The following is a 15,967-nucleotide window of genomic DNA, read 5'->3' as shown; positions in this document are numbered from 1 at the left end:
CATACTATATTTGGTTGATCTCCTCTGATTTTTTTTTTTTTTTCTTTTTTTGATTGGAAGTGATGCTGGCCTGGTCATTCCATATTCACTTTCTTCATACTATTCATGGTTTTATAGGTATCTCCCATGTTCTCCCCCATTATTTCGCTCTCCTTTCTGTAGAGTCCTAGTTCATTCATTATTCCCTTGTATGGAATCTATTCTGTACCATAGATTATCCTGACTGCTCTTTTGTGTAGTCTTTTTGAAATAGCAACACCAGACCTACAGAATTCAAGATGTAAATGTTCTGGTTCATACACTGATGTAGTGATAATTTCTGTTTTGTTCTCTGTTCCTTGCCTAATAATTCAAATTTTTGGCTGCTGTGGTGTACTGAGCTGATGGTTTTTGTAGATACTGTAATTTAAGATCTCTACTGAATGTCATTTTATTTCCAAATTGTGCATGGATGGGATTATGTTTTCTCACACATATCACATTACATTTACCAAAAATAATTTTGACGATGTAATCACTCAATGCTACAAGACACTTTGAGTGTGCTTTATGATGAGCTCTCTTTTTACTATGCCAGGTAAACCAGCATTATCAGCAGATTCTGTCACCTTGCTGTTCATCCCCTTATTCTGATCCTCTATCATTTGAATAACAGTCTGTAAATTAAGCCCTTGGGGGAATCTGCTGGTGAGCTTCCTCCACTGAGAAAGCTGTTTATTTCCTACCATTTTGTCTCCTATCTTTTATGTTATTACTTAGTATGTATTTAATACTTGAGGACTTAACCTTGGGCTCCATAGCATCTTCATTTCTTTAAGCATCTTTGATGGATCTTCTCCAATACCTCCAATATCAGTAGACTACATCAAGTGGATCCTACATGCTCTTTACCTCCTTGAGAGAATTTGGGTAATTCTTTGAGGCATAACTTCTGTTTGCAAAGATGTTTTTACCCTCTCCCTGATACATCGTACTTTATTCCCCAGTGTTCTAATTATGTTTTTTCTTACAGTCTCCATCAGTAGTACTGATGTGAGTCTTGATAGGTAAATCTCTAAATTATCTGCAGCACCTTAATGATTGACATCATATGTCCTACCTCCAGTTCTCTGGTCCTGAAATTATTTTAAGGGGAGAAAATGTTGATATAAAACACTACTTAACACCAACAAACTAACCAATCCTTTTTCTATCTTAAGGTGGAGAAACAGAGGAGACTTGAAAGAATAAAGCAAAAACAGTCTCAACTACAAGAACTCATTCTACAGGTACAGTCAAGGTACTCTTGTCTATAGGGCAAGGTAACTTATATCTGTATTCCTGTTGTTTTATGCTAGTGAGGGATGGGAAACTTCTAAGAAGACTAGAGGTGAATTTCAGGATAAGGTATATGCAGTTTTAGTTTAGCACTGTAGTTTAGCTAGGACCATGCTGTTGGCCATTTCTATTGAGGAAGCCAGCAACCTTCCATGAGTTATGATGAATTCTTTTGCAGTTTCAAGTATTTTTAAACAGGATTTATGCTGACAGGAGCTGTAATTCATACTGTACCCTCTGAATTTTCCTATTCAATTCTTGTATCTAGAATGTTTTTCTGTGTTAAGAGTCCATAGATAAAATTATGTGACTGTAGAGGTCATCTTTCCTAATGCTCTGTGCCTTGCCTTTCTGGGACGTTGCTGCCCCTGCTGTGTAAGTGGCTTAACTGCTGTGAAACAGTTGCTGAACTCCTTCCCAGATTTCCCCTAGTACACTGGGGGAGGCAGTAGTCTACCCCCGAAGTCACTGTGCTGCTGGTTCACCAGAATGTGTCTCTTAGTAGTTGCATTACCTACGCAGTAAGAATGAGAATCTCAGGAAGAGTATGCAGAAAAAAGTACAGACAGCTGTGGGACAGCAATCTCAACAGCTGTCTGATTTTTATCAGCCTCTGTGTTGGCTTTGGATTTTGTTTTTAATTCCTGTTTATTTCATTTGATTCCATGACTGGAAGAATACTTTTTCTTAGTTTGGTGGCTTACTGTAAGATTTATAACTTGAGTTTCACTAGTTAACTTGAGTTTTTAGTTCTTAAAATTGCTAATCTTTAAAATGTGAACATTCCATTCTGAAAAGCAGTTTTGGTAAGATGTGAGAGTAAAGTCACTAATCTTAGCTGAGTAGTTCAGAAACCTAACTTCAGACATTCAAATCCCAAATGTTAACTGTTTTTAGCATACAATTTCAGCAAAAATACAGTGTTAATCATTCAGCTGTTCTTGTGGAGTGCAGTAGCTAGCAGAGAATAGTAAACAGTGAAGGTAGGATGCTATATGAAAATTCCTTTTTCCAATCATTGTTATCTCTTCATTCTGTCAAGGATCTGTCCAAGGAACTGTCCTGTTGTAGTTATTACAATGTGCATTTTTTTTCTCAGTTAAGTTTTACTGTGTTGTATTTTTCAATACTATCATTTGAGTCTCTTCTTGCATCTTAGCATGCAGGAATATGGTGAATACTCTCTGTTCTTTTCTGCATTTACTTGCTGCAACCATTGCTGGTATTCTTTATCTGAGGAAGTTTTTTGTTAATGGTATCTTAAAGGTTTAATTCATACTTTCATACCACTACTGCTTTTTCTAGCAAATTGCCTTCAAGAACCTCGTTCAGCGAAACCGTCAAGCAGAACAACAGGCAAATCGACCGCCACCTTCCAATTCTGTCATCCATTTGCCATTTATCATTGTGAACACCAGCAAGAAGACAGTGATTGACTGCAGTATTTCAAATGACAAGTGAGTTAACAAAGTTTTCTATCTGGCTTTTGGTACAGCTATGAGTTCTATGTCCATGCTAAAGTGTTAATCTAGATTTGTTAAAAATGAAATACAAATAAATTTACTGGTACCTTTTTTAGATTGAGAACATGCATTTCAGACAGGTAAAACTTAGTCATGTTGAAGAGAAATGGAGTTTTATAGAGCTTTTTAATAAATAGAATGATTGCTTTCACATTTAATAACTTACTTAAGACTTACTATCTAGAGATGTTAGAAGCAAAGTAAGGCAGTTGTGCTGAAGTTTGATATAATATTTACCAAGTAGTGTTTTCTTTTGGCTTGAACATGATGAAATGCAGCTGGCAGAATTGAAAATGGATTTTGCTTTCAGAACTGCTGTTCTCTACTTCTGGTTCAAAAAGCTAGGTTTTCCATCTGCTAAATAAAAGCTGAATGTAGCAGTGGTTTCTCCTTGCACTGTTAGCTTACTAGAAGAGCTTAAAAACATGGAAAAAATGACACAGTAGGCAGGGAAATGGGATTAAATCAAAAATTATCAAACATGCAAAATGTTTAATTAAAACTCTGTAGCTGATAAACCTGTTAATGATTTATATAGTGTGTCTAATTACAGTTTGTCACTTGCTATCAAATACATAAATCTTGAAAAATCTGATTGCTTAATGTGATATGTCACTAACACTGTGTGTTAAGCTTTTGAAATGCTGCAACTCCTGAAACTGGAAAGGTAGTTAAAGTAACTGAAGCTAATACAGACTTTTTCTTTCCTCTCCAGGTTTGAATATCTATTTAATTTTGACAATACTTTTGAAATCCATGATGATATAGAAGTACTAAAGCGAATGGGAATGGCTTGTGGGCTAGAATCTGGAAGCTGTTCAGCAGAGGACCTAAAAATTGCAAGGAGTTTGGTTCCTAAAGCTCTGGAACCATATGTGACAGGTTAGTTACTCCAAGAAGAGTTGTTTTGTTTTCCTCCTTAATATGGGACTCAAGGAAAAAACATGAAAATATCTCAGATCAGTTAATTTCTGCTGGTTTGTGGTGAAGATTTCTAACAAGTTCTCAAATATATATGCTTTCTAGTGTACCTTAGGGTTCAAATAACTTAGTGATTCATAGAGATTGGGTGTTGCTTTTTGCAGAACCATGTTTTGCATTATGCCACACAAGTAGATCTTTGCAGTGTATAATTCTTTTAAGAGGACAGTACTTACAGTTGATTCACCTGCAAAGGCAAAAGGTAGTAAGTGCAGACATGGTCATGGCTTCATTTTGTACTGTTTTATCAAGACGTCTGACTTGCTCACTTCAAAATAATTTTTTTAATGTATTTTGAAATTTGCTGTTGTGCTAGCTTCTTGTTTTTTAATTATGCTATTTTATATATAGCACATCAGTATGTTTTGTTGTTTTGGTTGCAAGGCTCCTTTTCTGGACTTTAAAAGGATTAAGCATTTCCACTGAATTAGATGAGTGTGTTTGGAAGTATTCTTGAAATTGTGTTGTTCGTTTTACAGAAATGGCTCAGGGATCAATCAGCAGTGTATATGTCACATCTTCATCAGGTTCTGCATCAAATGGCACAAGATTTTCAGCCAGGTGAGATGAAATTATCAATTAGTTTTTAAAGTCTGTGATCATCAAAGAAACTTAGAGATTAAATACTTCATGAAACAAGTTCTGTTTTGATTAAATGTGGCGTGGATATGTGTTTAGGTTTATTCTCAGACATTGCTTTTACTTGAGTAGTGGTGGTTCTTGCCAGTGTCATTAAAGAAACCTTTTCCTGCATAGTGGAAAAGAAATTGATTAGATTTGTGTTAATCTTGAACGTGTCATTTTTGTTTAGTTTTGTATTTGTGACCGAAAAACCAGGTACTTCCCTAAAGATTTAGTATGAGCAAGATTCTCCTTTGGTCATTAGTGTCCAACTGAAAAAAAGGTTTTGGTCTTTTGGTTTTAAACAGCATCAAAAGCTGATAGAGTGATAAACCGTAACTTGTATTTAACTGTGTGGACATATGCAATTTCTGAACTTAACTATTATTTTTCTCTTGCTATATAAGACACTTTTCCATATGTAGTCACTGCTCACTAGTTTCTTGCTGTTGCAGTAATCAAAAAGATTTCCTTCTGTGAGCTCTGTAAGTTGTAAAATGAGTCAAATATCATTGAAATGTTTAACATTGCTAACAAATACTCGAATTGAGCAAGCTGATTCGCTGAACAGATTGTCTGTGAAAGTGTTCATTTTCTACCAGTTGTTTCTGTTACGTCCAGAAACTTAGTCTTATCCAAAAAGTTAGTTAAATTTCTGTTGTACGTGTAACGCAGCTCATCCAATCTGGTCACTTTTAGAATTGCAGAATGGTTTGGTTGGAAGAGATCTTCAGAGATTATCTACTCCACCCCCCTGCCATGGACAAGGACATCTTTCACTAGATCAGATTGCTCAAAGCTCTGTCCAACCTGACCTTGAACACTTTCAGGGATGGGGCATCAACAGCTTCTCTGGGTGACCTGTTCCACTGTCTCACCACGCTCTCACTGTAAAAAAAAAGTCTTCCTTATATCCAATCTAAACCTACCTTCTTTCTGTTTAAAACTGTTGGCCCTTGTCTGTCACTGCAGGTCCCGGTAAAGCATCTTTCTCTGTATTTCTTGTAAGCTCCCTTTAAGTACTGAAAGGACGCAATAAGGTCACCCCAGAGCCTTCTCCTCTCCAGGCTGAACAACCCCAACTCTTCTCAGCCTGTTTTCGTAGGAGAGGTGTTCCAGCCCCCTGACCATTTTCATGGCCCTCTTCTGGACTTACACCAAGTCAATGTCTGTCTTTTACTGGGGACCCCAGAGCTGGATGCAGGACCCCGGGTGGGGTCTCACAAGAGCAGAGTAGAGAGAGAGAATCACTTCCCTCGACCTGCTGGCCACACTTCTTTTGGTACTGCCCGGAATATGATTGGCTTTCTGGGCTGCAAGCACACATTGCTGGCTCATGTCCAATTTTTTGTCCACCAGTACCCCCGAGTCCTTCTCCACAGGGCTGCTCTCAATCCCTTCATCCCCCAGTTTGTATTAATACTGGCGATTGCCCTGACCCGGGTAGATTACTTCTGTAGATCTTCCTTTGTTCATTGATGCATGCACTCCATCATAGAAGATCACTAGATTAGTCAGGCACAAATTGCTCTTGATGAAGCCATGTTGGCCGTCGCTAATCACCTCCCTGTCTTCCATATGCTTCAGCATAACTTCCAGGAGGATGTGTTCCATGATTTTAGCAGGTGCTAAGGTGAGACTGGAAAAGAGAGGGCAAGTTCTAGATTACTTTGGCTCTTTCCACAATAGTGACTGCTCTGTGTCAGAATCACTGGCAGGCTCTGCCTTGTAAATTATTTGGGAAATTGCTATACGATTGAAATTCTTAAGGAAGTCCTAATTTTTAGGACATTTTTTAAGCCATTTGTATTTAAAGGCAAAAATCCTGTATTGATAGGATTTCTTTAGACAAGGAAATACAGCTTTATTCTTGTTCTCTGAAGACAGTCTTCTTGCAGCTTTTTCTCACCCATCTGCTTTCCGTCAGAGTTGGAAGGAGGTCCTTCTAAACATATAGTACCTAGCTTACTTTAAAAGTCTAATGCAATTAGATTTTTAAAGCATTTCTTCTTTAAAAAAGAAAAAACTTTTTGTAGATGATAGGCTTACTTGAATGCAAAGCAAAAAAAAATAAGGAAATAGCTTGCAAGGGAAACAGTTATGCTCAGGGATGTGCGGGACTAGCAATGGTGAGGAGTGTGGTTTATGCTCCAGCCTGTTCCTGCTGCCCAAAAAAGTGTGGGGAATTCTGCCTGCTTTGTGCTAGGGAACTGAAGCTTAAGTGAGAATACTGCCAAAATATCTTTAGAGAAGCAGAACTGACACGGTACATAAAATCTCCTGTTTTCACTAAGGCTCCTTCTGTGATAATGAGCATGGTGTTAGTGAAAAAGAGCACATGTATTTTTAAGACTTTGAAATTTGAATAGGCCACTACTAGCCAGAGGCCAGTAGAAAACCAGAAGCTGACAGTGGTTTGTTATCTTGGTGAGAATCACAAGAACAACTACCACTTCTGTTTCTTAGGAGGTGGGAAAAGGGGAATGACAAATTATGTTCAATTATAGTACATATGTAAATATTCATGGCAATAGGAAACTAGAAGATGTGTAGCTTTTCTGGTACCAAAAATTGCTGCGAAGGCAAATAAAGGCTGTAAATTTATTTAGCAAGCTCTCTAAAGAAGGTATACAGACGACTAAAGATGCTGCTACCAATGCCTTCATCCCAGTTTCTTTGTCTTACTAGGACACTCAGTTTATGAAATCCGGTTGCATTTTTATCAAAAAGAGGGGAGAAAGGTTTTTGAGTTTGTACTTTCAAAGTTTGCAGGAACACAATAATAATCTCCATTTTTTTTTCCTTTGTTTTTGAAACTGCTTCTGCAGATAATTATGGAGAACCTGTTATAAGTCATCTGACTACAGATATCTTTAGGATCTTCCTTTTGAATAAGTGTGCAGAACAGCAGAAACTCTCGAAAATGTCTTACAGGATGTTTTCCTTGTGAGCTTCTAGGGTGTGTCCCTGCAATTTCATTCTGTGTGATCATCCCCCTCCGCCTGGGGATGGATGAGGAGCCGACCGAGAGCTTATGGATCAGGATTAAAGGGAGGGCAGGGACAGGTGACTTTACAGTGGGGATCTGCTACAGGCCACCTGACCAGTAAGACCGAGCGGATGAGGCCCTCTATAGACAGATAGGACCAGCCTCATGTTCACAAGCCCTGGTCCTCATGGGGGGAGTTCAACTGCCCCAACATCTGTTGGAGGGACAACACAGCAGGGCATAAGCAATCTGGGAGATTCCTGGAATGCGTTGATGGTAACTTTCTTCTCCAAGTGATAGCGGAGTCAACGAGGAGAGGTGCTATGCTGGACCTTGTTCTCACCAACAAGGAGGGTCTGGTGGGAAATGTGAAGCTCAAGGGCAGCCTTGGCTGCAGTGACCATTAAATGGTAGAGTTCAGGATCGTTAAGGCACCGAGGAGGGCACACAGCAAGCTCACTGCCCTGGACTGCAGGAGAGCAGACTTTGGCCTCTTCAGGGACCTGCTTGGTAGAGTACTATGGGATAAAGCCCTGGAGGGAAGAGGGGCCCAAGAAAGCTGGTTAATATTCAAGGGTCACCTCCTCCAAGCTCAGGAGCAGTGCATCCCAACAAAGAGGAAGTCAGGCAAAAACACCAGGAGGCCTGCATGGATGAACAAGGTGCTCCTGGACAAACTCAAACACAAAAAGGAAGCCTACAGAGGATGGAAGCAAGGACAGGTAGCCTGGGAGGAATACAGAGAAATTGTCTGAGCAGCCAGGGATCAGTTTAGGAAAGCTAAAGCCCTGATAGAATTAAATCTGGCCAGGGATGTCAAGGGCAACAAGAAAAGCTTCTATAGGTACGTCGATGATAAAAGGAAGAGTAGGGAAAATGTGGGTCCTCTCCAGAGGGAAATGGGAGACCTGGTTATCTGGGATATGGAGAAGGCTGAGGTACTCAGTGACTTCTTTTACCTCAGTCTTCACTGGCAAGTGCTCAAGCCACACTGCCCAAGTCACAGAAGGCAAAGGCAGGGACTGGGAGAATGAAGAACCGCCCACTGTAGGAGACGATCAGGTTTGAGACCACCTAAGGAACCTGAAGGTGCACAAGTCCATGGGACCTGATGAGATGCATCCACAGGTCCTGAGGGAAGTGGTGGATGAAGTTGCTAAGCCACTATCCATCATATTTGAGAAGTTGTGGCAGTCCGGTGAAGTTCCCACTAGCTGGAAAAGGGGAAATGTAACCCCCATTTTTAAAAAGGGAAAAAAGGGAGACTTGGGGAACTACAGGCCAGTCAGTCTCACCTCTGTGTCCAGCAAGATCATGGAGCTGATCCTCCTGGAAACTATGCTAAGGCACATGGAAGAATAGGAGGTGACTGGTGGCAGCCAATGTGCCTTCACTAAGGGCAAATAATTTCGGACAAATTTGATGGCCTTCTGTGATGGGGTTATAGCATTGGTGGATAAGGGAAGAGCAACTGACATCATCTACCTGGACTTGTGCAAAGCATTTGACATTGTCCCGCACGACATCCTTGTCTCTAAATTGGAGAGACATGGATTTGACGGATGGACCACTCGGTGGATAAGGAATTGGCTGGATAGTTATACTCAAAGAGTTGTGGTCAACGACTCAATGTCCAGGTGGAGACCAGTGACAAGTGGTGTTCCTCAGGGGTTGGTATTGGGACCAGCACTGTTTAACATCTTTGTCAGCGACATGGACAGTGGGAAGTTCAGCAAGGTCAAGTGCAGAGTCCTGCACACGGGTCGGGGCAATCCCAAGCACAAATACAGGCTGGGCGGAGAATGGATTGAGAGCAGCTCTGAGGAGAAGGACTTGGGGGTGTTGGTTGATGAGAAGCTCAACATGACCTGGCAGTGTGCACTTGCAGCCTAGAAAGCCAGCCGTATCCTGGGCTGCATCAAAAGCAGTGTGGCCAGCAGGGCAAGGGAGGTGATTCTCCCCCTCTACTCCACTCTGGTGAGACCCCATGTGAGTACTGCGTTCAGCTCTGGGGCCCCTAGCATAAGAAGGACATGGACCTGTTGGAGTGAGTCCAGAGAAGGGTCACGAAGATGATCAGTGGGCTGGAGCACCTCTGCTGTGAAGACAGGCTGAGAGAGTTGGGGTTGTTCAGCCTGGAGAAGAGAAGGTGCCGGGGAGACCTTATAGCAGCCTTCTAGTACCTGAAGGACGCCTACAGGAAAGCTGGAGAGGGACATTTTACAAGGACATGTAGCGACAGGACAAGGGGTGATGGCTTTAAACTGAAAGAGGGTAGATTCAGACTAGATATAAGGAAGAAATTCTTCACTGTGAGGGTTGTGAGGCACCTGGGACAGGTCACCCAGAGAAGCTGTGGATGCCCCAACCCTGGGAGTGTTCAAGGCCAGGTTGGATGGGGCTTTGAGCAACCTGGTCTGGTGGAAGGTGTCCCTGCCCATGGTAGGGGGGTTGGAACTAGATGATCTTTAAGGTCCCTTCCAACCCAGACCATTCTATGATGACACACACTTGAATTAGCTCCATACAACAGCAGTGTGCATGATTGATTATGTGCATTAGCTGGATTAAAAAATGACTAGCAAACATTTTTTAAAGCAATTTTTTAATGATGAATGTCTTCTGAGTTGGAGATACTGTTTCTGTGATTTTTAGAAAAACATTTTGTCAAGAATTTGTGACCCAGTTTAATAGTTTATCAAACTATTGATAAAGTAAACAATAAAAAAGATTGGCAAAATAGCAAGTAATGATGGAGGCAAGAATGGCTCTATTAAAATACTTATGCATACAGTTAATTCATCTAAGAACAAGACATTTCGGACCATATCTACAATACATGTGTGTATTTTGGTGGAAAAAGAACACATGCAAGTAAGAAAGTGGATACTCTCTAAACCTATTTGCTGATCCAAATAGGTTGATTTGCAGGAGGTTGATTTTCAGTGTAGGGATACTCTCACAGAGGGAAAAATACGAGATACTGAAGAGTTTTTTTGGCTTGTTTTGTTTTAAACTAGAAAAGAAAAGCATAATGAGAAGAAAACAATTTCAAGTTAAAAATACAGCACATGTAGCAATGATAGTAATACGTAATAATAAGGAATTAAGGAGAAGCTATTAATTCCTTGATTTTCTAAGGCTTTGAATCAGGATTAGTGCTTCTGAAAGGCATGATGCACTTGTGATGCAAGTGTCCAGTGCTACATAAAAATTTTAAAGGGCTTAAATAGCTGTGTAGCCTTAATGCTAAATGTACTTTAGAAGAAACTTGGAAAGCATACTTCTAAGGTGCCTGTGAAAGGATTTAATCTTTATATTGACCCTAAAGGAAGAAACTCACTAAGAACCATTTCAAAATTACTTCATTTGTTTCAGCTTTTGAGAAACAACTTAGACATATATTAAAGACAATTTATAAAGTAGAAGTGGCAGATTCATTAAAGGAATGGAAATAGTTATATGATTATATTTAAGAGCACAGTAAACTGAGAAAAATTATTAAGCAATGCCAGCTGGCCTCTTTTCCTTTTTTTCAGTGACTTTTCCAATGGTGGAGATGGGATGTTGGCTACAAGTTCCAATGGATCTCAGTACAGTGGCTCCAGAGTTGAAACACCGGTTTCTTATGTTGGGGATGATGATGACGACGACGACGATTTTAATGAGAACGATGATGACGACTGATGCCCTTTGCTTGTAGACTATTTTTTGTTAAAATTCAGCAAGCTTCAGGAATAAATTGTTCTAGGGAGAAGTGTCTCAAATTACTTTGCCCCATCCCTCAAGGAGAATATTGGTAAGCAGTTCTGAGTTTAGAAATTGCACCTCTGATAAGCAAACAAGGATTGTTTTACGTAGGATATTTTTAAATGTGGTGTGGATGTGTGTTTTTGATACCAGTGTGTTAATGCAGAGCCTTTATTTACTCTTGTTTTAGGGGTTTTTGGTTTGTTGGTTGGTTTTTTTGTTTGGGTTTTTTTTTTTTTACTTGAAGGAAAATGGATTTTGCCCCAAATGTTCTTGCGAAGTTTGCTAAAGAAAATGTAGACACATCATTGAGAAATAAAATGCTATCCTTCTGTGGAAAATGAATACACTGAATGGCAATTTATTTGGAGTGTATTTTGATTATGCCACTTTTTGAGGGATAGTGAGCTAATGTAGTAGTGTTTTTTGTTAATCACGCAGTGTCCAAAGAACCAAACAAGAAAGATACGTCCTACTTTTTTACATGTTAAATTCCAGAAATGTTGTTGTGAACTTATTTTCCCTTAAATTATATCTACCATTATGATTCCATCAAGTTTATATACTTTTCACTGTATGTTGGGACATATGAATTACAAAGTTTTTGGCAAATGTTTACTGCCAGTTGGTGCAGCTATATAAGATGTCTTGAAGGTTTGGAATGATTTATTGCTTATGGTAAAATTTGCCTGATTTCTTACAGGCAGACTTTGGAAACTTTTTATTATATAGTTGTTTACATACTTATAAGTCTATCATATAAAGACATGTACTGAAACAAATGTTTGTATTTGTTTCATAAGCATCTTCCTGTAATCTATTATAAAGTTGAAATTAAATATAGAGAATGTTTTAAGTTTTTTAACTCAAAATTTGTCAATCATTTTTAATAGTTCATTTTTATAAAAGGAATTTCAGGGCAGGTGGTAGTCTTTTTAAATTTATTCACAAACAATTAACTGCACAAATACTGTCAGCTGCCTATTCTAAGACAGTAGTCTTTTTATTGAAACACAAATAAACTTTTCTGTAATATTTTATGGAATATAAAGAGACTATAATTGTTTTACTTGTTTAACCTTGGCACTGTTAGTTTTTATTAATAAAACGCGCATGGGCATTTTTAACAAGCTCTGTGGTTTTTCTAATTTCAGGGTTATTTTAGAACATTTCGCTTCCTCTCATCACAGGACCTAGAATTAACTGTCTCAGGATACTGTATCTGCACTACAGAGGGCCCAGATTTTTTTGCTTTGATTTAGTAATTTGTCCTTATAGCTCTTGGTAACTTACAAAGGAAAAAGCAATATCTTACCATGTATACTCTCTTCTTTCATGTCTCGTGTTGCTCCTCAGAGTGTCAGGCCAATCTTAGTACTCCCGTGTCCTCAAAACAGGTCTTCATCTACTTTCCGTGTATTTCCACCTTAAACCTTTTTGTTAGATCACATCCTCTGCCACTGAACCGGCTCAGTCACTCTGCAGGCTGCTACCAGAGTCAGGATTTGTTGCGTCCACAAACTGCAGGGAGTCACTGCAAAGACAACTTACAGTCTAATAACTGCTCTGCCTGTCGTAAGGGCTCCTGGATGCACTTAAACCCTGTGGTAAATATGAAGTGTTACGTGTTTTATTTTCTCTGAGGGATTGTGCCTTGACAAATCTTCTGTGGTAAGGGAATGTGGGTGCTTACTACAGGACAGCTGATACGCAGTGAACGTTTTCTAATTGTATCAAACCTTGTTGTAATACAAGTGAACCAAGCAAATTACTTAATTTTATGGGCCCGGGAAAACCATTTGGGGGGGCTAATTGAATGCCTTGCTTTGCTTCTCATTGAAGATGTCATTCTTTGCAGTGCTAATGCTAGAAGCAAGGTTCTTGTTGCGGCCGAGTCAGCTGATTCAAATTGTCTTAGCTGTTGAATGGCAGTTTTATCTGCAGAGCCCAACAATAATAGTTATCAAGGAACTTTTGACAGTCCAAGGGGGTTATTCCAGTTTTCCCTTACATTCTAAATCTCCAGTGTATGATCCAAGATTTACCTGCAAAGTGTGAGTACAGGGATGTTAGGTAAGGAAGACTGAAAGCATCTGACAGTTTTGGTTGTTACCGGTGGAATAGATCTCCAATGAGACAGGGTCAAGGTGGGAATGAAAGTGTGGCAAAACATACATTTCAAAAGATGTTACTTTGCTTGCTTTTGGTTGCTGATGAATCTCTGAAATGGAATTTGAGAGTTTAAACAAGCAGCATTGGAGTGGTTTGGGGGAACGAATCTATATTACCTTTGTTTCAGGAGAGCTTTCTAGTAAAGGCAACAATCAATAACAAGAGTAAGTCTGTTGACTTTTTAATTACTCGCTAGATTTCAAGGAGTTACCTGGTCATAGTGTCCAGGTGAAAGGGGGAGGGGAAAAAAGAGAAAAGAGACCAATGGTGAGGGAGGAGGTGGAAATGAGGAAAGGAGACTTGAAGAAGTAGGGGGAGGAGAGAACCAGAAAAGAAAGAACAGATTGAATCTTAGGGTCTTTATAGAGGGACATAAATAGAGAAGGTGCAAGTTGATAAGAAGTAATGAGAAAACAATAGAAGACTAGTCAAAGACTACAAAAAAGACTAGTAGTAGAAACTTTTCTAAAAAAAAAAGGAAAGGCAGAGGAATGCGTAGACCAGATGTAATAATGTCAGGCCTGGCATGAAAGGATCTGGAAAGTGGGAGATAACTTTAAACTGTATGGTTCTGAAAAGGGTGGTACCACGTGTACAGATGGAAAAGGAAGATCAAAAGCAGGAACAGAATGTAAGAGGAAATCATGGACAGGAAATTGTTGAGGAAATCTGTGGAAGTAGGAAATACTGTAAGGAGATCGAGACTGGAATTCAGCTTAAGAAAGATTAAAAGATGGTAAAGGTAATGAGAATGGTAATAAAGGCTCAGTTTGGGGAAAAACATGACAGGGAAGGGATATGCTCTTATGCCTTCCATTTGTCAGCACTTTTTTGTGATCTGAAGAAGAGGAAAAGTTGCAAAGTATGTGTATATATATCTCTGAAATAGTCCTGCAGATAAATCCTAGGAACAGCATGCATCTTTTACTGTTTTTATAGAGTGATACTGAGCTTTGAAAGACTGTCTCTCTACTTTGGCATGGGTAACAAGTGAAGAAGGATTTCTTGAATTGTTTGTTTCAAAAGTAAACTGTTTTGCTTGTCCTGTAGGAATTAGCTTGTCTTAACTAAAGAAAAGCATTTATGACTTGAACTTTTTTTTTAATCTTCCTTCAACAATGGGCAACTATTGCAGAGAAGAAAAAATAAACGGGGCTGATAGGGTACCAACCCTTGAAGATGACCATTTACTAAGTTGTTCATGGAAGGAGGTAACCATCACAAGATAAATCTCTTCATTTCTTTATCAGTGAATACACGGGTTGTGAAATCTTCACATTAACGGCAAACTGAAAATTGGATGCTGCTTTAATATAAAAAGGGTGAAAGGAAAAAAAAAAAAGCATTGATGTATTAATACTGGAATGATCATCAGTAGAAAGGAGAGTATATACACTGTTTTTCCAGATAGTCCATTGTTTCCTGTAGGGATTTCCTTTCTCTTTGTCTGTTTATGGGAAGAGTAGTAGGCTATTTGTCTTGACTACTACATTGAGTTAGCAACTTTCAGACATTCTCAAATCTGTCTGCTTCCAGAAAGTTGTGAATATTATCACGCACGCTTTATTGTTAAAGCCTTGCTTTACCTTAATTGTCATTCATTTATCAGGAAAAGCAAAGACAAGCCAGCACAATGAGAGCAGCAACTTTTAATGTCATTATTTTCTAAATCTGGGACTTAAGATTTTTCCAAGGTTTTTCTTGGTCTCTGATTGCTCCCTGAGCTTCCATGGATTCTGGAGGGCTACCAAGATGCTCAGGGGGCTGGAGCATTTGTTCTAGGAGGAGAGGCTGAGGGAGAGGGGTTTGTTCAACCTGAAGAAGAGAGAGCCTCAAGAGACCTAATGTCGGCCTTCCAGTACTGTGAGAAAGTTATTGCAAAGATGGAGTCAGTCCACAGCGGTGCATGGTGGGAGGATGAGAGGCAACACACACAAGCTGAAACGAGAGTTTTTCGAACTGGATTTAAGGAAGAACTTAGGATGGTCAAGCCATGGAACAGGTTGCCCGGAAAGGTTGCGCTGACTCCATCCTTAGGATTCTCAAGACCAGACAGGATAAAAGCCCTGGGCAATGTAGTCCGACCTCATGGCTGACCATACTTTGAGCAGGTAATTGGACTAGAGATGACCTGAAGTGCCTTCCAGTCTGAATTACCATATGGCTCCCATAAGACAGAGGAAAAGAAAACAAACAAATACCATATGTCAGTATCATGAGCAGACTAACGAGTGAGTGATCTGGCTTGCCTGTGTACCAAAGACTCAGCAGAAGAAGAATGGAAGCTCAGCTTATTTTCAGAAGCCATTGAAAGTTACCAAACTCCTGTGATGGAAGAAGGAGGTGAGCAGGTAGAAATGAAGACTGTCTTCCTTTAGGATGAGGTTTCTAAGAAGCAGAAATAAAGGTGATGCTGAGAGCAGACTGAAGAAGGCCAACAACCGACATGCACAGGCGTTTCCTACTTCCAACATTTGATTACACTGATAATTCTCATCTGGCGTGATGATGGTTGTCACCTAGCTGCATCTGCCTCTCGCTCAGTTGGAGAGCTGCTGTCCCCAGAGAGGCTTTGAAAATACGTCAGCACTAACAAGTGAAACATTAACCAGAG

At 39.6% G+C, this 15,967-nt stretch overlaps 1 protein-coding gene across 4 annotated transcripts in view; it reads left to right on the top strand.

Annotated features, from left to right (window-relative positions):
• Positions 1-12,311, top strand: part of TFDP1 (transcription factor Dp-1) — a 53,985-nt gene extending 41,674 nt beyond the window's left edge. For all 4 annotated transcript variants that reach the window (XM_087756699.1, XM_087756701.1, XM_087756698.1 and 1 more), the window contains exons 8-12: positions 1,200-1,268; positions 2,623-2,774; positions 3,556-3,722; positions 4,301-4,382; positions 10,971-12,311. In XM_087756699.1, the coding sequence (XP_087612825.1) occupies positions 1,200-1,268; positions 2,623-2,774; positions 3,556-3,722; positions 4,301-4,382; positions 10,971-11,118 (618 nt within the window). In that variant the 3' untranslated portion in view covers positions 11,119-12,311. The remainder of the gene's footprint in view (positions 1-1,199; positions 1,269-2,622; positions 2,775-3,555; positions 3,723-4,300; positions 4,383-10,970) is intronic.
• Positions 12,312-15,967: the final 3,656 nt, after the last annotated feature.

Source organism: Nipponia nippon, unplaced genomic scaffold (genome assembly GCF_047370975.1).
Source record: "Nipponia nippon isolate SJK-2023a ecotype South Korea unplaced genomic scaffold, ASM4737097v1 scaffold_2, whole genome shotgun sequence".
Classification (NCBI taxonomy): domain Eukaryota; kingdom Metazoa; phylum Chordata; class Aves; order Pelecaniformes; family Threskiornithidae; genus Nipponia; species Nipponia nippon.
The sequence above is the reverse complement of the archived record's forward strand: the minus strand, read 5'-3'. Positions and strand labels throughout refer to the sequence as shown.